Source organism: Podarcis cretensis (assembly GCF_951804945.1).
Source record: "Podarcis cretensis genome assembly, chromosome: 5".
NCBI lineage: Eukaryota > Metazoa > Chordata > Lepidosauria > Squamata > Lacertidae > Podarcis > Podarcis cretensis.
Window position 1 is genome coordinate 83,108,403 of NC_137174.1, and position 20,894 is coordinate 83,129,296.

Consider the following 20,894-nt stretch of genomic DNA (forward strand, 5'->3'; position numbering starts at 1 on the left):
AGCAGTGAAGGTGGACTCATTCCACACCACAAAGAACTTTACAAGTTGCCATCTTGGGTGCCTCAGCTGTCTGTCTGTGAGATCTTTATAACAGAGGCTACTTTATAGCATCGTTATGAAGGTAGACACATCATATGCTGTAAATAACTTTCTAAGTTGACAACCCCCCCCCACCGTCTAGTTACTAGCAACTGCTTTCAATGTAGCTATTAGAGGAAAACTCTATTGTCTCTAAAGGTAAGTAGCAAGTGCCCAAAGAACAAAGAACCAGCTGAAAAACCGACTCCTGACCCGCAGTTGGCATTGAATTTGCATTTACTCCAATTTCAGTGTCATGCTGTTGACTTTCTAGAGAAGTCGCCAATCCCCATTCTTCCCTGTCTACCGCATCCTCTCATTGGCCATGATTAAAGTAATTAAAGAAATAAAATAGATTGCAACCTACCAGAGAATAAGATTGGCTCCTTCGATGTACTATGCAGGGTGAGAAGTCCCGATTAGAGGAATATTCATAAGGTAGGAGATAAATAACAAAATGTTTCACTCTTTTGAAGGAGGGCTTTTTACAACAAACGTTTTGGGCTTCAACTGTCGCTATCAGTAGAGTTTGATTCATGAAAACAATTATGTATGAAACAAGGGTGAAGACTTTTTCCTGGAGCAAAGTTCAAGATGGAGGTTCTGAGAGCAAAGGAGAAAGAACTAGAGCAAGCAAATGTTTTCTTAAGGTTTTTTTTTATAGACAACTTCTGAAAACATGAACTATCCAATTTTATTAGAGAGTAGTAATACTAATACTAATACTAATACTAATACATATTAAATCTGAGTTGGGGGGGAGAGAGAAGAATACTAAACTTAAATTAAGTGTAACTAAATATATTTGGATATTTTGGCAAAAAAAAATGTTTATATGGAAGGGCCTTCTATGAAATACAGAGTCTTCAAGGCAGCTGATTAGATAGTTTCTTACATCAAATGATACACAGATAAATATACAATGAACTTGGAACACAGGAAGATGCCTAATACCATGTCAGAGTGTTGGTTTGCCTAGGCCAGTGTTGTTTACACTGACTGGCAGTAGCTCTCCAGGGCCTGCTGAGGTATCCCTGTATCAAGAAAATATTACAAAGACACTGTAAGGAAACTGCCTTATATTGAGGCAGAATATTGGTCCATCCAGCTCAGCCTGCATTGACTGGCAGCAGCTCTGCAGGAATCTTCAAATAGGAATCTTCTCCGGGGGGATAGTAGTCAGCCATGGTAACTTTGCTCAGTAGGACTTCCAGGTAAGTCTTATGGTGCAATCCTAACCATAGCTACTCAGGGGTAAATCTGAAATGAATTACAGTGGTACCTCGGGTTACATATGCTTCAGGTTACAGACGCTTCAGGTTACAGACTCCGCTAACCCAGAAATAGTACCTCGGGTTAAGAACTTTGCTTCAGGATGAGAACAGAAATCGTGCTCTGGCGGCGCGGCAGCAGCAGGAGGCCCCATTAGTTAAAGTGGTGCTTCAGGTTAAGAACAGTTTCAGGTTAAGAACGGACCTCCGGAGCGAATTAAGTACTTAACCCAAGGTACCACTGTAAATGGGTTTTACTCCCGAGTAAGTGGAGGTAGGAATGCAGTCTTAGTGGTACAAATAAACTGCAAGTACCTTAAGCTCCATTTATTAAATTGGACTTATGTGTGATGATGAAGTCTACAATCCTGCCATACCTCCAATTTCAACATGCAGCTTTATTCGCATATACAGAAGTTTTGTAAAAACTTGCATTCTGATATATTTTAGGTTAACTTCTTTTTATGGTTGATCTTATGAGTATTCTTTTTTAATGAAAAAGTTTATATTCTAGGTAAACCTCAGAGGTTTATTGATGATTATGTAACAGTATGTAAACCCTATTTTAAAAAAGTAACATAAAAAATAAAGTAAATAAATAAACCCAGCCATGCGCCCCATGGAACAAAGTTATACTTCCAGATAAACATGGAAATGGCACTATTTTTGTTCAAATGCCTCTATCATCTATCTATCATCTATCTATCTATCTATCTATCTATCTATCTATCTATCTAATCTATCATCTATATCTATCATCTATCTATCTATCTATCTATCTATCTATCTATCTATCTATCTATCATCTATCTATCTATCATCTATCTATCTATCTATCTATCTATCTATCTATCTATCTATCTATCATCTATCATCTCTATCATCTATCTATCTATATCTATCTATCTATCTATCTATCATCTATCATCTATCTATCTATCATCTATCTATCTATCTATCTATCTATCTATCTATCTATCTATCTATCATCTATCTATCTATCATCTATCTATCATCTATCTATCTATATCTATCTATCATCTATCTATCTATCTATCTATCTATCTATCTATCTATCATCTATCTATCTATCTATCTATCTATCTATCATCTATCTATCTATATCTATCATCTATCTATCATCTATCTATCTATCTATCTATCATCTATCTATCATCTATCTATCTATCATTTATCTATCTATCTATCTATCATCTATCTATCTATCTATCATCTATCTATCTATCTATCTATCATCTATCTAATCTATCTATTTATCTATCTATCTATCATCTGTCTGTCTGTCTGTCTGTCTGTCTGTCTGTCTGTCTATCTATATCTATCTTCTATCTATCCCATAGGATATTTGACTATACACGAATATTCCTGGCTTATGAATTAGCCCAATTTAAAAAAGAGCTGATTAATGTAAATTCCTTTTCTGGACTGGGAGATGTGGATGCAGACTAGATATGAATGTACACAAGTGCATAAGATGAGCCCGGCCAGATCAGATCAAACCCCCATATAATCCATCATTCTGTTCCCACAATGGCCAACCAGATGTCTATAGGAAGTTGATGAGATGGTTAGATGTGCCACTGACATGCACATTTATACAATGGGGCCTCGTTGACACCACAAGGACTAATGAATAATTTGGAGGTCAATGTTCTATTATAAGGGGAAGAAGACATTAGGTTTGATCTTGATTTAGTCATATTTAGTGAAATCAAAGGCAGTTACCGGTAAGTTGGTAATGAGTAACTGAAGTACAGTGGTGCCCCGCAAGACGAATGCCTCGCAAGACGAAAAACCCGCTAGACGAAAGGGTTTTCCATTTTTTGAGGCGCTTCGCAAGACGAATTTCCCTATAGGCTTGCTTCGCAAGACGAAAACGTCTTGCAAGTCTTGCGATTTTTTTCGCTTTTTTCTCCCTTTTTCTAAGCCGCTAAGCCCTAATAGCCGCTTAGCTGCTTAGCCGCTAAGCTGCTAATAGCCGCTAAGCCGCTAATAGCGCTAAGCCGCTAAGCCGCTGATAGGGTTGCTTCACAAGACGAAAAAACTGCTAGACGAAGAGAATCGCGGAACGGATTCTTTTCGTCTTGCGAGGCACCACTGTACTACTGATTTTGATGACTCTATTCTTACAGAGTCTAGAGCCAACTCTTGAGTGCACTAGCAAATATTCTAGCATTTCTAGGTGTGTATGTGTATATGTGTGTGTGTGTGTGTGTGTGTGTGTGTGTGTGTATTTTGTTGTTTAGTTGTTTAGTCGTGTCTGACTCTTCGTGACCCCATGGACCAGAGCACGCCAGGCATTCCTGTCTTCCACTGCCTCCCGCAGTTTGGTCAAACTCATGCTGGTCGCTTCGAGAACACTATCCAACCATCTCATCCTCTGTCGTCCCCTTCTCTTTGTGCCCTCCATCTTTCCCAACATCAGGGTCTTTTCCAGGGAGTCTTCTCTTCTCATGAGGTGGCCAAAGTATTGGAGTCTCAGCTTCAGGATCTGTCCTTCCAGTGAGCACTCAGGGCTGATTTCCTTCAGAATGGATAGGTTTGATCTTCTTGCAGTCCATGCCAACAAGTGCAGGGGTCCCTTCTTTGATAACCCTGCACATGCTGACCATAGCTGTCAACTTTTCCCTTTTCTTGCGAGGAATCCTATTAGGTATAAGGGAATTTCCCTTAAAAAAAGGGAAACATTGACAGCTATGATGCTGACCCGACCTGTTCCACCCCAACACTTCCTATGACGAGTGGGAAGATCTGACGGCGGCTTCCAATTGTGTTTTGCTGAGCGGGCTTAGAAATCTCTCCAGGATCAGAAACATTAGCAACATGGAGTTCCCAGGAGGCTTCAAAATATGTTAAGCCGAACACGCTTAGAAGCCTCCAAGAGATGTTCCTGCTCAGTGAATGAAAGTAAGAGGTAGGTCAGGGATGAAGACATTGGGGACAATTCCGATTTATCAGTAAGACGACAACAAACAGGTTGTAGCCAAACAGAAACATATGAACATAAATTGTACAGCAGAACCGTACACAAACACTTGACCTATACAATAAATAAAACATAGATAAAAACAGAAAATTAGATTAGAGACTGTGCATGCAAGATTGGGGCTCTGACACATGTTGGCATTTCCTGTCCATGCAGGGCGTGTTTAGCATATGCGCCGCCAGGGTGCAAAGATCTGCCCAGCGCCCCTTTTTTTAGGGGGGGTGAACTTAAAGTTGTTGACTTTTTTTTAGGGGGGGAATATCACTTACCTGTAACAATGACACAGTGGAAGAAACTGCTTTTGGTTGACACTACGGAGTAACAGAGCAACAGAGGTGGGCGGGGACTTCCGCTCCATTGCTTTTCACTGCCGCCGATTGAGGGGGACCGGTATGCAGTAGGTAAACACCCCTTGCACCCCCAGGTAAAGACGGCCCTGTGTTCAGGCATAACACAGAACTTCTGTCACGAGGCAGCTATCTCCAGTGGCAAATTTGGGGAGATATTTAAAAAGCGCATAATGCTCTTAACCCCCCCCCAAAACAATTGCTTCCTTAATAAAAAATCTGAAAATTTCTTCTTGTGTTATATCTGAAATACCCTTTGGTAGTGTGTGAGCAAGGTGGAATGGGAGCAGAAGGTTCTAAAACATTTAGGTTTCAATGCCTAAAAGAGAAGGTTCTCCCTGGCTGAATTTGCAGATATTCTATATGTTTCTCGACTGCATTTCTGTGCTGTCCCCATGAAAGAAGCAGCTATTCAGGGGCTTCCAAGCTTTCTCTCTTTTCTCTGATAATCCCGGCATTGCCGCTGTTACCACCCTTCTCTTCTGTTTGCGGGGTGTAGCATTTGATAGCCATGGGCCTTTCCAAACTTTCCTCCCTGAGCGCTTAAGGTGATGTTCTGCTTCAGCAAACCTCACAGGCCATTACCTTGCTAATTGTTCGAGTTACAGGAGTTCATACAATGGGACGGATTGTCCTCAGCTGCTTGGAGCAGAACATACCAGGGCTTCTCCTGAAAAGGGAAGTGACCACATAACCTTCTTCCCTCAACCTTTTGCCAACATCGTGAAAAACAGCCCTTTTGTTGTTTGGCTCTTGGCTGACTCTGAAGCTGGGGCTTTGCAGATGTGTGCCTTATTATCAGCTTGTTGGCACAAAGCCCTCTCGCTGCATTGGGAACAAAGTGCTCCATGAAGTAAGCAGGCCGGACTTCTGCACCCACATGATCACAGCAAATCCCATTTGGACAAGATCTGAAAGAACCTTCAAGAGAAATAGTCTGGATAATCTTCTCCTGATTTTGTCCTTTTAAACCCCCCTGAATTTGGTTACTTGTACAACTGAGTTAAGGGACGCAGGTGGCGCTGTGGGTTAAAGCCTCAACGCCTAGGACTTGCCGATCGAAAGGTCGGCGGTTCGAATCCCTGCGGCGGGGTGCGCTCCCGCTGCTCGGTCCCAGCGCCTGCCAACCTAGCAGTTCGAAAGCACCTCCGGGTGCAAGTAGATAAATAGGGACCGCTTACCAGCGGGAAGGTAAACGGCGTTTCCGTGTGCGGCTCTGGCTCGCCAGAGCAGCGATGTCACGCTGGCCACGTGACCTGGAAGTGTCTCCGGACAGCGCTGGCCCCTGGCCTCTTAAGTGAGATGGGCGCACAACCCCAGAGTCTGTCAAGACTGGCCCGTACGGGCAGGGGTACCTTTACCTTTTACCTTACAACTGAGTTAATAATAAAAAGTACATTTCTACAGCTTCGTATTAACATACTGTCACATACACTGATTCTGGTAGGAAGGTCCACATGAGGTTAGGCTTGGGAGTAAGTACTCAACCTCAGGATAGTTTATAATCCCATTTTTTCCAATCCTGAACAACAACAACAACAACAACAATAATACCTACATGGAGAGAGGGAGTTAACTTACATGACGGGGCATGTTAGGGTCAAGTTCACAGAAATTTAGTATGAACACCAGGAATTAAATGACCCACATTTTTTTTTTTGCTTCATAAGAAAAAAGGATGCTTACAATACAGGTGACCCAGGGGGTACCAGAAGGTGTAATTCAAGCAAAATAGTTTATGCTACGATTAACAATTTAAAAACTAGTGTGGAGCTCGTTTCTCAAAAATTCAAATGAATTTTGTATCATGACAACATCAATACAAAAAAAGTCCCCCTGCCATGTTTCTTGGGCTTGTGAGACCTTATCTACAGGTTCTAGAATCTCAATAACTTTCTTTGCGAACACTGAAGGAAAACAAAATTCAAGATTTTTCATAACACCAAGCAGCCCTGAATTTTCCAGAGGATCCTATTATTAATTTTCTCCTGTTCTTAAAACAAGCTGTCATTGTTTAAATAGTGGTTGTCATTTTCTGTTATGTCACAAAATTTCAAACCCCCCCAATCCTTGGGCGTGTGTGAATTACAGCTTGCGGGGGGGGGGGATGGACACACATGACACCGCACACATCCCCCCCTACATGGCTATTGGGGCTGCCTCCTCATAATGTACCATCTTGTATTTGAATGGACATATTGTGCATTGCATGTTTTTGAACTGAGGGGAGCTGCACTCCCTGAAAAAAGTATACGGTGGTACCTCGGGTTACATACGCTTCAGGTTACAAAATATTACCTCAGGTTAAGAACTTTGCTTCGGGATGAGAACAGAAATCGTGCTCCGGTGGCAGCGGGAGGCCCCATTAGCTAAAGTGGTGCTTCAGGTTAAGAACAGTTTCAGGTTAAGAACAGACCTCCAGAACGAATTAAGTACTTAACCCGAGGTACCACTGTATTTTTTAATAGATAGGAAATCTGTGAAATGTGCTGAGTTCTTTTTTAGGCTTCTCACCACCCTTCCTGAACCAAAGATGTCCATAATCAGTAATTTATGTGAAATTTTATGAAAATGGAGCATCAGATATGGTCCAAATGCACTGAGTAAAAAGTGCCTAATTTTGCTTCCATTTATTCCTTCCTATTAAAACCTTTCAACGTGTGTAATTATGCTTGACTTGATCATCATTATGGAATTATCTCTGATAGGGATTCAGTTGTGCCGTCTTCTGAATGAGCTACTCTGAATGTTCTTCGGCTGCTCAGAATGTTCTTGCTCACTCAACCTTATGCACCAGATGTTTTTTTTCAAGTTTTATTAAAGTTGGTATTAGTAATGTCGCAGTGGAGAAAAGTTAATTGAGCTGGATACCGGTCGTGTTCTTTCTGTCCTCTTGTAAAAAGTCTGGAATTCTGAACTGACAGACTTCTAACAAAGGCAACTGTCTTCCTGAAATTTTAAAAGAACGTTGGAGTAGTCAATGTTGTATCAGCGGGTGTGTATTGCTGCAAGCATGGGATCTCATGCTTGATCTTCTTTCAATTTGAAATTTCCACAGCTGTAGATTTCCACAACTGCAGACTGGATGTAAAACAGCACAACAAGGTGGTCTGTTGTTGCAAGGGATCCAAAGACCTGAGGAATTCTCAGGTGACAGATTCTGGAGTACCATGGAGAAGGTTGCAGCCTGTGTGTGGACTGTGGAGTGGGATCACACATCTAGGCTCCACCCACCCAGTGGAGGCTGGTTCACTAGGGATACTGCAGCACAACACAAAGTTATCTCTCATTTCCATGTTATTTGCAAACTCCACTCCCCCCCCGCCCCGGAAATGAGTGCTAAACACGTGCTATATTTTGCTGTGTTTCTGGAAGTGGCTTTTTTTTGTCACGCAAAAGCTCAAACGTAATGCAGAAATTAAACAGGGAAATGTCAGGAAAATGCAGCCCAAGGCACTAATCTCCTCGCATAGTGAGTTTGCAGTCTCATGTTTTTAAGGGTTTCTTTGAAATCATACCCATGGGCAATTGTCAAAGTTTCCTCACCGGAAAGATGAGTGTTTTTTCTCTAAACATGACTCCCCTCTCCTCCTCCATGTGATACTTCTCCCCCCCCCTCCTCAGGATAATAGTAGTAGTAGTAGTAATAATAATAATAATAATAATAATAATAATAATAATAATAATAAATTATTTATACCCTGCCCATTTGGCTGGGTTTTCCCAGACACTCTGGTCAGCTCCCAACAAAATATTAAAAACACGATAAACATCAAACATTAAAAACTTCCCTAAACAGGGTTGCCTTCAGATGTCCTCTAAAAGTCAGATACAGTAGTTGTTTATTTTCTTGACTTCTGATGGGAGGGCATTCAACAGAGCGGGTGCCACTACCAAGAAGGCCCCCTGCCTTAAACATATGAATGGAATTCACTGATTCTTGGTATAAATGAATCAGCCATACAATATGCAATAGATAGCAGGCATTAAAGGCTTCTTCACACAGTTTTTTAAAAGGAGAATAGCTAAAAATGTAGCTATTTGAATAGGACAAAGAAGTACTTATACCAGACAAGTATAATCAGTGCCTTTTCTTTTTCCTAGAGAAAAAGGTGCCAGAGCACACCTTCCTCAGAAGACCCAGATCTTTGAGGCTTGTTGAGGCTGCTCTGCTGAGGCATGGAGAGAGGTTTCTGTGCCCCAGCTGAGCAGCTTAACAAGCCCCCCCCTCTTTAGCTCCCGTGAGCCGGAGCAGCATGGGGGCTTGATCACCTAAGACACGGTTTCCCCACACACCAGCTATAAGCTGGGAGGTTGACAAGCTTCAGCAAAGTTGAGCTGCACATCCAGCTTGTGAAGAGACCTTCTCTGGAGACTGTAGAGGATGTTCCCTTTGGGATCTGTAGAGGATCTCCTCGTGAGCCAGAGGCGCAGTAGGGCTTTGCTGAGGCTGGTCAGTTCTCTCCCCACGAGTCCGGTGCCCAGTTGAGAGGTGCTGGAACACCATTCCGGAGAGTTCCGGCTGAAAAAAAGCCAGGGAGATGGAATCGACTGTTTCTCCCTGTTGAGCATGCACTGGAGAGCCACTTTATGTCACATTTTGTAGGTGTACGCTTCACATGCTTCAAGTGTACACCTAAAAATAGAAAGCCTGAGATGCACGCGCATTTCCAAAAATACGTGCCACTTATGAGGAAACCATGATTGGCTGTAGCCCTACCCAATGCCATCATTACAAGGAGGGCAGTGGGGGCCTGCCCCACTCAGGGATATTCCAGGATCCTTTCCTGATCTCTCAGTTTTCATTAGAAAACAAGATGCTAGCCCAGTATTCTCTAAACTGGTGCTCTCCAGATTCTATAGCTGTTCTAGCTGTTCTGAAATTATTGCCTCCCCCCCTTAGACTGTCTCAGAAGAAAATGTCTAACTAAACACTAGAGATGGAAGGATCTGTCATTTTCACTTCCCTCTATTTCTCATTTTCCCAATCTCAAATTAAGTTCACCACATTTCTACATCAACTTTCGTAAACACTGGTTGGAGAACTGTATTGCAGAATTTGCAGGTGTCTACAGATGGCTGCATTTCAGTTTCAGTTCAGCTTGATCGATTTGTCTTTAACTGGGATCTGAATTCCTTCTTCTCCCTATGCAAGGCTTTCTGTGTAATTGTGAACTTCATGTGACTTCTGACTATGTGGGGAGCCTATGCACCTACCAGTATATGCACACAAGTGCTCCTTTTCAGACTGGCACAGTGATCGGACCCAATGGTGCCTTGCAAGAGCAGTCAGACCAACCCAGGATCCAGTAGACGCAAGGCTGGTTCAGTCCCTCCTCCTCTCTCCCTCAGTAATACATCGTTTCAGGGCCTTCTGATTATCACAAGTGGGAATCTCAGCATGACACACCTACCTCTCTATTCACCCTTACATTTGGAGGGTGGAAGGGGAAGCTCATCACAAGGAAAGTAATACTTGCTTCACTCCATTGGCCGTGGCCAGCAGAAGGAAGACTCAGATACCAGAGCTGGGCAGAGGGGACGCTTGTACGCAATCCAATTCCCTCCAGTCCAGCAGAAGCTGGAGTTTTGGATTGTTCTGCCCATCTTGTTCATAGGTCAAAGGGAAAAAAATATGGACAGCTGGCCAAGCCCTGACCTAAGAGATACAACTGACCACAGAGATTGGGCTGTTCTGATAAAAGGACATAGTTATTATGGAGAACATAATTGGGGCTCTGTAATGAAAATAATGCTGAAACCGGCACCGCTCCTGAAGCCAACAGTCCTGCATATTTGATAGTTTGTACTCATGCGATTAATTAGTTCTTGGAAGAGTTTTCTTATCTTGTGTAGGAAAGAGCAGGGACTGGGTAACTGAGTGGAGTGTGAAAAAAAAATTTTTTTTTAATGGTCCCCAGGCAGCCACTTTGGTGTGGGCCAATGTTATTAGAGATAAAGAAAGGCTATGCATAAGGAAGCATATAGGGTAAAGAAATGTTTAATTAGTTGAGATAGACCTACAGTGCTTTAAGAGTCAAGCCTTGCTATCTTTTGGTGCAAGGTGGCGAACCTAGAGGCAATGTTAACTTTGCACTAGCTTGCTATTTCAGCAAAATACAAGGTAGAAGCCCTTGCTATTTCAGCAAAACACATTAGCGTTTGAATATTTGGACTTAGGCTCCAAATATTTGAGAGTGTGTTGTCACCCAAATCCCTCTGGATCCTCCTAGATGTTAAGGTCTATCTTCCTGAAAAATGGGGGTGGCGGTGGCCAAGGAGAGGGCATTATCTGTGAGAGCCCCTAAATTGTGGAATTGCCTTCTCCTAAAGATGGTCCTGGCTTCTTTGATATGCAGCTTTCAGCAGATGCTGAAGACACAAGCCTTTGGCACCTGAGACATGTCTTTCCAGGACCCATCCTACTCCTGCGACTGTAATCTGTTGTAACTGCATTTAATTCTGAATTGTTGTAACCCTCCATGGAACCTGCTGGTGAAGGGAAGGGAATATATATATGTATTTTTTTTTTACTAGTAGTGGTAGAAATAGTAGAAATACTCTGAAGGTGTGACTGTTGCATCAATCTTTTCCAGCAGCCTCAGAAATGGGGAGCATGCACTGGTGGTGTTCTGTCTTGGCAGTGGTAATCACTGTTGCTAAACTGAGCACAGAGGGCAAAAGTACCCCATCGCCCAAGTTCACAAAGATAAAAGTGGCTGGCATGGAAGACGGTGACGGCCTTGGTGCATCTGATGCTTCACCCACTGAAAACAACCATTTCACTGAACCAGCAGAGACAAGCGACTCCACCTTGGAGCTCTCCACTCCAAACTACGCCTTCCGAACAGCCACCACTCTCTTCCCTTTTGAAAACTTCACCCTCGACTCATCCGACTTCTTCTTTAACTGCTGCGATTGCTGTGCTGCCACCCCAGGGGAGAAAGGCGAACCCGGAGAGCGAGGATTGCCAGGTATGGGAAGGCAAATGCATGATTGGGTAATTTATGATGGCCTTTTGTCATTCATATTTCCAGACTGAAATAAGCAGTGTGTGTGTGTGTGTGTGTGAGAGAGAGAGAGAGAGAGAGAGAGAGAGAGAGAGGAGAGAGAGAGAGGAGGCAGGGAGGGAGGGAGGGAGAGAAATAGGTGCAAACATTTTAATTCATCACAAGTCAAGCATTGGGGAAGAGAGATGCCATGTCATGATCAAGGTAAAGCTAGAATATATGAAAATATAGATTTTAAAAAGGCAACACAGGATCTGTTTGTCTCAAGCATCTGGTGGAAGTATACTGCTGCTGAAACAGTTCTTAAATTATTTAGGGGCTGGTGAGTGAAAAAGAGCAGCTTGCTGAAATCCTTAAGCCCTGCACCTCAATTTTAACCAAACCACCCCTGTAATTTCTGGGAGAGCAGTCCAAACCCGCTTTGGGGTGGTGGTTTGGATTGAGAAGAGTTGCCCTTCATTCCTGCTCTGCTGTCCTCCACTGGCCACCTGCAGGCTGATGCCAGTGTCACTGGAGCAGAGTGTCAGCAGCCAGCTAGCAATAAATCACATGGAATAACTGAAGTTAACTCTTTATTAGAAGAAGCAAGGTCCGCTCAGGAGTACCAGGTCTAATGGGTACAGCAACTCTTCTTGGCTGATCTTGCCCCCATGAGGTGGAGACTGAAAGTCCCTGCATTCCCCCAGCTGCCTAAGTCTCCTCCTCTCCAAGGTTTCCCCAAGCAATCTGAGAGGGGAGGAGAACTTGTCACAGCAGGAGGGGGAGATACCCTGGCTTCTTCACCAACATAACTCATCTTGGCCTCTTGGTCTCCTTCCTCTCCTGCTTCTGCTTCTGGACTTCTCTCTGCCAGAGGCTCTTCCTGCTCACTGAACCCTGTTAGCTCTTCAGCTTCCAACACCTCCTCTTCCCAGTCCTCTCCCTCTGAACACTGCCAATCCCAGGCTCCAAGCCTTCTTTCGCTGGTGCCTTCCACCATTCCTCTGCATCTAGCTACTCCTTTTTTTTTTTTTTTTAAAAAAAAGATTTTTATTAAAATTTTAAAGGTTACATAAGTCACAACAAAAAAACACCCAATTAAACCAAAAAAGATAGCAATACATAAAAACAAGTCACATCAAAAGAAAAAGATAAAAAATGGAAAACAGACAAAAAACAAGCAAAAAATGCATAGAATCCAGAGAAAAAGAAAAAAGAAAAAGAAAAGAACAAATCAAACCTTTACATAACTTTCCTTCTTTAACTTATTTCCTTGACCTCCTCACACCTCCCCTCTTTGTATTCTGATTCATTTAGATATTCCAGCAAATCCTTCATCCTTGTTTTTATCCTTATAATTTATCTTAATATACTGTAGTTTGACATTCTCTTCTTTCACCAATTAATCATCCATTTTTACTTTATTTAATCTTATTTCTCATTAAAACTAATATATTGAACTTAATCTCTTAAGACATTTCCCCTAGGGTCATAAAAATTTCATTCCACGATTTTTCCATTTCTCATTAATTATTTTTTTTTTAAATTCCTTATATACACTTTAAATTCCCAATTTCTTTCCTCCGTCTCCCCTCCCCGGTCCCGGCCCCTGCCCTCAGTTCCATCAACCTCGCAGCGTCCATCAACCTGGAGATCTGATATCCGAGGCTCTTAACTCTTCTTCATTTCCCTTCTGCCGATCTTCTTGATAAACTTTGGTGTGCATCTGGCTACTCCTTTTGCTCACTGCATGTGGGCATTCTGGGGCATGGAGGTGGGTGTTGAGCCAACTTGGGATCTATTGGATCCTGAACCAATCTGGCTGCCATCACATGATGGCAAGAGGCCTGATCCAGGCCTGATCACTGCACCAGCTCCATGCCAGTGCAGTGATCTGCTTGCCCTCCCTTTCACCCTGGCTGCTGTGTGTGGCAGGGCTAAAGATGCAGCAGAGTTAAGTTGTCTCCCTAAAACAGTACCTAAGTAACTAAGGTGACTAGGACAAAAGGCCCCTTCTTCAGACCCCTCTGTAACTTTTGAGCATTCCTGTATTTAGCTTCCATGGCTAATGACCTACAGTATGCATCTCTTTTAGGATTTCAGAAGTCTGCTAGTTTGATAACAACAACATCAATGAGTAATCTTCATTCTTATTTAGTGAAACTAGATGCAGTGTGAAGGAGAATATATCAATGCCTTGTTGGCAAACTTGTGTGGTCATGCAACTTGCTTCCAGGGGGACAGGCCTGCTGCTCTGTTGCAGCAAAAGCAACACAACATCTTGTGAAGCTTTCGAGACCAACAGCAATCTGTCACGGCGTAAGTCTCATGAGATATTGAAGTGGTTAGCCCTCAAGATGCTACAAGACTTTTTGTTTTGCTTGCAGCAGATTTTTCATATGTCCACTCTGTAAATAGGTCTGAAAGGAGAGGCGGGAGAAAAAGGACTTCAGGGTCTACCAGGAAGTCCTGGACTACAAGGTGCGAGAGGATTCAAAGGAGACAAAGGTATGGACACTGATGAAGTGAACTGTTTGAAAAATGAATGGGGATCAGTTTTGCACAGTAATGTCTTCGGAGCACAAAATGAAGGAACAACTTCTTTCATATTTTCAGGCTTGAACCTCTTTTTTCAGCTTCTGACCTCCAATAGGGTTAGCACCATCAGCATCATCTTGCCCTTCACCTTCAGGTTCCAGACTGGGTTACAACCCTCAATGTTAAGAAAAGTTTAAAACAACTTACAATCACAGACAGTGGTGTAGCATTTGGGGGGGGGGGGAGGGGTCCAAAGGGTCAGATGCCTTGGGTGTAAAACTACTGGGGGTGCAAAATTTCAGAAGAAGAAAAAAAAATAGCACACCCTCTCCCTCAGCCTGTGCCTCTCTCAAGAGGCAGGGAATACTCTTCGTTGCGCACCCTGCTGCTGTTGCTGGCAGTAGCAGCAGTTTCGTGGGCGCCTTGCCCCCAGATCTTTAAATGAGGCTGAGGCAGCCTACTGAGGAGGAGGGGGAAGCGGGTGTGCTTGAGTCAGATGAGGCCAGCCAACCAAGCAATTAACCAACCAACCAAGGTTGGATGTCCAACTGTCAGGGATTGGACTACCTGTGATTCCTGCATTTCAGGGGGTTGGACCAGATGACCTTGGATCAAACTCTACAATTCTATGATTCCAGCAGAATTTATTCTATTTGTCTGACCATCTTTGTATCAGGAAACCTTCTTTCACAGGTCACAATTACCTGACGAACAATTGAATTCATGGAATGGAACCTAAAATGTTTATTTGCACTTACTATATGTTTGTTTGGAACGAGATGTGCCCTCATTTTAGGTGAAAGGCAAGAGATGAAATGTGATGTATAAGTCATTGGACATGTAGGGACATTGCAAAGAACACCAATAACAGAGCATTCTATTGTAAAAATGTCACAGGAGATAAAGGAGAACATGGAGCCCAAGGAGCAAATGGAATCCCGGGATTTCCAGGCAAGACGGGAGAACAAGGTATGCCACATTAAATTTGATGAGAGTTAGGGAGATGGGGCTGTTCATAAAGCATAATAATTTTACACTCTCGTTGAACCCAATTTCTTCCATTGGCCACAAGTTGTCACCATATGCCAGGCTGTCACATGTCAATGCTAAGCACAGATTGTATACTGCTTGTAGTGGATCAGTGCCTAGTTCTGGGGTGGGAGGTGGATGAATGAGTGAGGCCTGGTGACAAGGGAAAAGAGGCCCAGAAAATCACAAAACCATGTGAAAAGTGGGCAGATGGGAGATGGAGCAGGATACGAAGTTACAGGAGTGGAATATATATATATATATATATATAGAGAGAGAGAGAGAGAGAGCGAGAGAGCATACTGTTATAGTTTGGTAAAGTATGTTTGTACATGTGTAGAAAGAAATAATCTAATAAGAATGCTGACTGAAAAAATAAAAGAAACATAAAAATAAAGACATGGCAAACAAAGCCATTCTGGCTTTAAGGTAAAGGTAAAGGGACCCCTGACCATTAGGTCCAGTCGTGACCGACTCTGGGGTTGTGGCGCTCATCTCGCTTTATTGGCTGAGGGAGCCGGCGTACAGCTTCCGGGTCATGTGGCTTACATGTGGCCAAAATGGAGGCAGTAGCTCATACTGCAACTGGCTAGAACTTAGAGAAGAAGCAGGAAGGAAGAAAAGTCCGAAAGGAAGTGGTCTTCCTCATCAACAAGCGGCTACTAGAAGGACTATTTGAGGAGTAAGAACAGGTTGTCTTTCAGTTTATTGCCCCCCCTCCCCGATTCAGGTAGCAAATTGCAAGTATTGCTGTTTACTCCCAACACATACTAGATCATTTTGCTAGAGAAGCAACCAACAGCCCTCCCTCCATGCCTCCTTGGTGTCAAATTATGCTCACTTCACCCTTGAAACCTTCCAGGTATTTAAACGAAACACCAGTAGATGGGTTGCTACCATTTTGCTATGACACCTGGTTGGGAATGACATGCTCAAATTGCAATTTCTTGTAGTCTTGTGCTTCTCTTCAAGTTTTTTTCCTCTTTTTCTTTTTAATCACACCAGGCTACACAGCCCTTCTAGTCGATACAATTACATCGTCTCAAAGTTCTTTCCCTGGTGGAGGGGCTCTTGGACCCCCGTGAGACGTTATGACTTCACATCAGGGGCACCAACAATAGGGGATGAAAGGGGCTTCGGCCCCCTCAATATTTGTGGGCAGGGGGCTGAGCCCCCCCAATATTGCAGGGGCTGCCATCCCCTGTTGCTAATGGGAGATTGTTGGTGCACCGGGTGGGGGGTGGGACATGTCATGTGACACCCCCCCATGCATGTGTGTGTGTGTGTGTGGGGGGGGCAAGTTGGTGCCCCTGCTTCACATGTACAGTTCTATACCTAATGGACATTTGCAAAAAATAGTATCCTCTTTTGTGATAGGAGGGGCCAGGGAAACCAGGTAATCACACACCTGTGAAGCCCTGCATCATGTTCTGGGAGATGTGTGAGGTATTTGGAGGGGGTGCTGCGAGCCGACTTCTCCTTGGAACAGCTGAGAACTATAGTGGTCATCAGATGTTCCCAGACCCAATGTCACTACACGTTTCTCTCCGTCACCAACCTGCTGATAAGTGTTGGAAAGCTGCCATATACCGAGTCAGACAATTGGTCCATCTAGCCAGTGTGGTGTAGTGGTTAAGAGCGGTGGACTCATAATCTGGTGAACCAGGTTCACATCCCCGCTCCTCCACATGCAGCTGCTGGGTGACCTTGGGCCAGTCACACTTCTCTGAAGTCTCTCAGCCCCACTCACCTCACAGAGTGTTTGTTGTGGGGGAGGAAGGGAAAAGGAGATTGTAAGCCGCTTTGAGACTCCTTCAGGTAGTGATAAAGCGGGATATCAAATCCAAACTCTTCTTCTTCTAGCTCACTATTGTCCACAGTGAGTGACAGTGGCTCTCCAGGGTTGGTAGTAAATAGAGGACATTCCCAGGCGTACCTGGAGATGCCAGGGATTAAATCTGGGACCTCCTGCATGCAAATTAGATGCTCTACCACTGAGCTACGGGCCCTTGCTATTCAAAGAGCTTTCCCATTGGGATTGCTCCTCAGCATTTATTTAGGCTAACCAGCTGTGCTGAGCAGGGAGGAGGCCTGCAAGAAATTAGCCTGTGAATGTCCCTTGTGGTTTTCTTAACCCCGTGACCCTATATTTGTGTCTTTACTATTTCTAGGTGAAATGGGATTCAAAGGAGACAAAGGAAACTATGGCCTGCCTGGCGCCAAGGGGCAGAAGGGCAATAAGGGTGAAACGTGTGAGAACGGCACCAAAGGAGAGAAGGGAGACAAAGGGGAGCTGGGATTGCCAGGGATCGATGGGGAAAATGGGGAGAAGGGAGAAAAGGGGGAGCTTGGGGAAAAGGGCTACTGTGGAGATCCTGGTGATAAGGGTGATAGGGGAGAACGGGGGGAGATTGGGCCCAAAGGAGACAAAGGTGTCAAAGGAGACATGGGGGTCGAGGGGATCCATGGGATGGATGGGCAGAAGGGAGAAAAAGGCGACCAAGGTTTTAGGGGGGACAAAGGTGACCCAGGGCCAATTGGGATAATGGGACCCCCTGGGGTGAAAGGAGCGACCGGCTTCAAAGGAATCAGGGGACCCCCTGGGAAGAAAGGAGCAAAAGGTCCCAAGGGGTCAAAGGGCGAGATCTCAAGCCCCCCCAGATCAGCTTTCAGCGTTGGCCTGTCCAAGCCTTTCCCACCTCCCAACATGCCTATTAAGTTTGACAAGATTCTGTACAATGACCAGGAAGATTACAATCCCTTGACGGGGAAATTTAATTGCACCATCGCTGGGGCTTATGTCTTCTCCTACCACATGACCATCCGAGGGCGGCCTGCCCGCATCAGCATTGTGTGCCAAAACAGGAAGATGGTCAGGTCTCGGGAGACCTTGTATGGGCAAGAGATAGACCAGGCTTCCTTCCTAACCATTCTCAAATTAAACATAGGGGATCAAGTTTGGCTGGAGGTCACGCGAGACTGGAACGGGGTTTATGTTAGTGCCGAAGATGACAGCATATTTTCTGGTTTCCTCTTATATCCTGATGAAATGCTTGACATCTTACTATAAGTATGGCGTCTGGATTTGAATGCATCACCAATAATTTTTTCCCCTTTCTCTCTTGTTTATTTTAAAGAAGCATATTTTATAATCCATATCATAGTCCGCAATCCATATATTTATAATATTTCTTTTAAAAGGCATGTTTATTAATTGTATTGCACTAAAGCACATAGAATCTATTTCAGAGCACATTTTTATTGTTGCATAATAAAATGTAATAAAGGTTTTATTTTTGGCAGTGGTCTGGTTCAGCTAGTTTCCCTGATGTTCTCCAGATGTTTTGGCCTACAGTTCCCTTAAGCCAGGCAAGTCCAAAGTCTGTTTCAGGAGCCTAATCTGGCCTGCCAGTTGATTCAATCTGGCCCCCATTGCAGTATATGTCCTGGGGTAAAATCCTAAAAAAATCTCAGCAACTTCAATCCTAAAGAAAGCTCAACAACTTTGGTTGGCCCTCATGCATGTTCACTTCATCAAATCTGGCCCTCTTTGAAAAAAGTTTGGGCACACCCAACAGTCAGGGACAATTGGAGTTGTGGTCCAACAATATCCAGAAAACACCAGGCTGTGGGAGGTGGTGCTGGATAAAACCTCCAAAAGGAGTTCATGTTTTAATTTTTAGCTAATTAAAATTATTCTGTGATCTCAACTTAGTTTTAGATTAATTCAGACATGGTCAAGCTCTGCATTCCTTCTGCAGTCATGACCTTCCTTGGAGTGGGCATGGCTACTGTAGAATCTGAAAAAGGCTTGCAGGATTTTACCTAAAGGTATCTGCATTGAATAGCTAAAAATATCTTGTGCTCATTTCTTCCAGTCACATTAATCGTTTTAAGAAAGTTTGTTTATCAATCCAATATCATCAAGTGCAATGAAAGTTTGATGTAGAAATTGTATCATATAATCAATGTATTAAAATAAGTCTATTCGCTCATCAAATTGCTTTTGTACTTAAGTAAATTGCATTCCTTGGAGTGTTCTATAATAAAGTAATATGACTGTTTGATTGCAAGTGTTTCTTCTGCATAATATATAGATGTGAAACAAAATGGGACACAAATTGTGGTAATCAAGTGGTGAGAAAGCACATGAAGAATGCAAATGTGTGAACCAATCCTCCGTATGGTTTGGGAGGCATGAACAGTCATTTTCCTCACAGAAGATGCATTATGGCAAAGTTTGGCAATGGCTAACCAGTGGCATTGGCCGTGTTTACATATAAGACTAAGTGATGGGTTGTCTAGCATAAGTGCATCTTGTTTGACTGTCCAAACTTGCAGTGCGATTTGAAGCCATGGTTTGTTGTTGGCCTATGAATCATGGCTTAACTGTGGTTTGTCATTTCATCAGAACCCAGCTTCCTGGCTTAACTTTGGCTTGTTTTTGTGCGCCTCCATAATTGCTTGCCAAGAGCAGCTGTCGAGATGTAGCCCTCTCTCTTTCTTCTGCCTGCCACCAGCCAACTCCCCCTGCATCAAATTCTCCACAATAAGCAAAGTATGAAAGCAATGCTTCCGCTGTTTTGCTAACATTTATGCAGCACTGCATGCTGAAAACAGAAGGTAAATATTACCTCAAGTTGATAATCTGCTCAGTGTAAAAGAAGCAGCTCTTAAAGCAGCTTTTTCCTTCCAAGCCTAGATCCTCTGCTATTGGACTACCAAACTACATTTCTTGAGCCCTTGTCTGAAAACCTCCTCCTGCCTCTCTTTAGCTTCATAACGTCTCCTTAACCCACACTTGTGTCTTTTACTCTGCTATTTACCCTCACCCTGGCACTGGGAAGCAGACTACTGTGCCTGCCTCACAAGGTCTTTCCAAACAAGCCTCCCAAAATATATCAGATGGAGGCAGCGCTGTTCTTTCTGTTCACAGCAGGGGCTGAGATGACACAGAGGACTGAACGAAAAGGCTCCACCCGTGTTATTAGCCCTCTCTCCAGGAGCATCACGTTCGGGGGCTAATACAGTTTGTTTTCAGACAAGTGTTCCTGGTAGCTTGAAACTACACTGGAAACATGGCGATTTACCCAGATGGAGATTGCAACTGCCACAGTCGCCTTAATAAGCTGCTTGTTGTAATCATCTAACAGCAGTGTGCTCTCCTTGTAGGATGTGCCATTTGTCACTGTCATTAACCTGTGGGAAGCAGGGGGTGAAAGTGGTTGTACACTGATAGCAAAAGAAGGAAAGTTAATGATTTTGCCTAGCTGGGTTGCAGGAAAGATTTCTCTGTGTGAGATAGATCAATCTATCATCTTTCTATCTATCTATATCTATCTGTCTATCTATATCTATCTATCTATCTATCTATCTATCTATCTATCTATCTATCTATCTATCTATCTATCTTTATCATCTATCTATCATCTATCTATCTATCATCTATCATCTCTATCTATCTATCTACCTATCTACCTATCATCTATCTATCTATCTATCTATCTATCTATCTATCTATCTATCATCTATCATCTATCTATCTATCTATCTATCTATCATCTATCTATCATCTATCTAATCTATCTATCATCTATATCTATCATCTATCTATCTATCTATCTATCTATCTATC

The 20,894-nt window shown here is 43.3% G+C and overlaps 1 protein-coding gene across 1 annotated transcript; it reads left to right on the forward strand.

Annotated features, from left to right (window-relative positions):
• The first annotated feature begins 471 nt into the window (after positions 1-471).
• On the forward strand, positions 472-19,181 carry OTOL1 (otolin 1). The gene is made up of 5 exons (XM_079978072.1): positions 472-516; positions 11,303-11,677; positions 14,111-14,200; positions 15,128-15,199; positions 17,431-19,181. The coding sequence occupies exons 2-5, from the start codon at positions 11,311-11,313 to the stop codon at positions 18,327-18,329; spliced, it is 1,428 nt and encodes a 475-aa protein (XP_079834198.1). The 5' UTR covers positions 472-516; positions 11,303-11,310; the 3' UTR covers positions 18,330-19,181.
• The last annotated feature ends 1,713 nt before the right edge of the window (positions 19,182-20,894 follow it).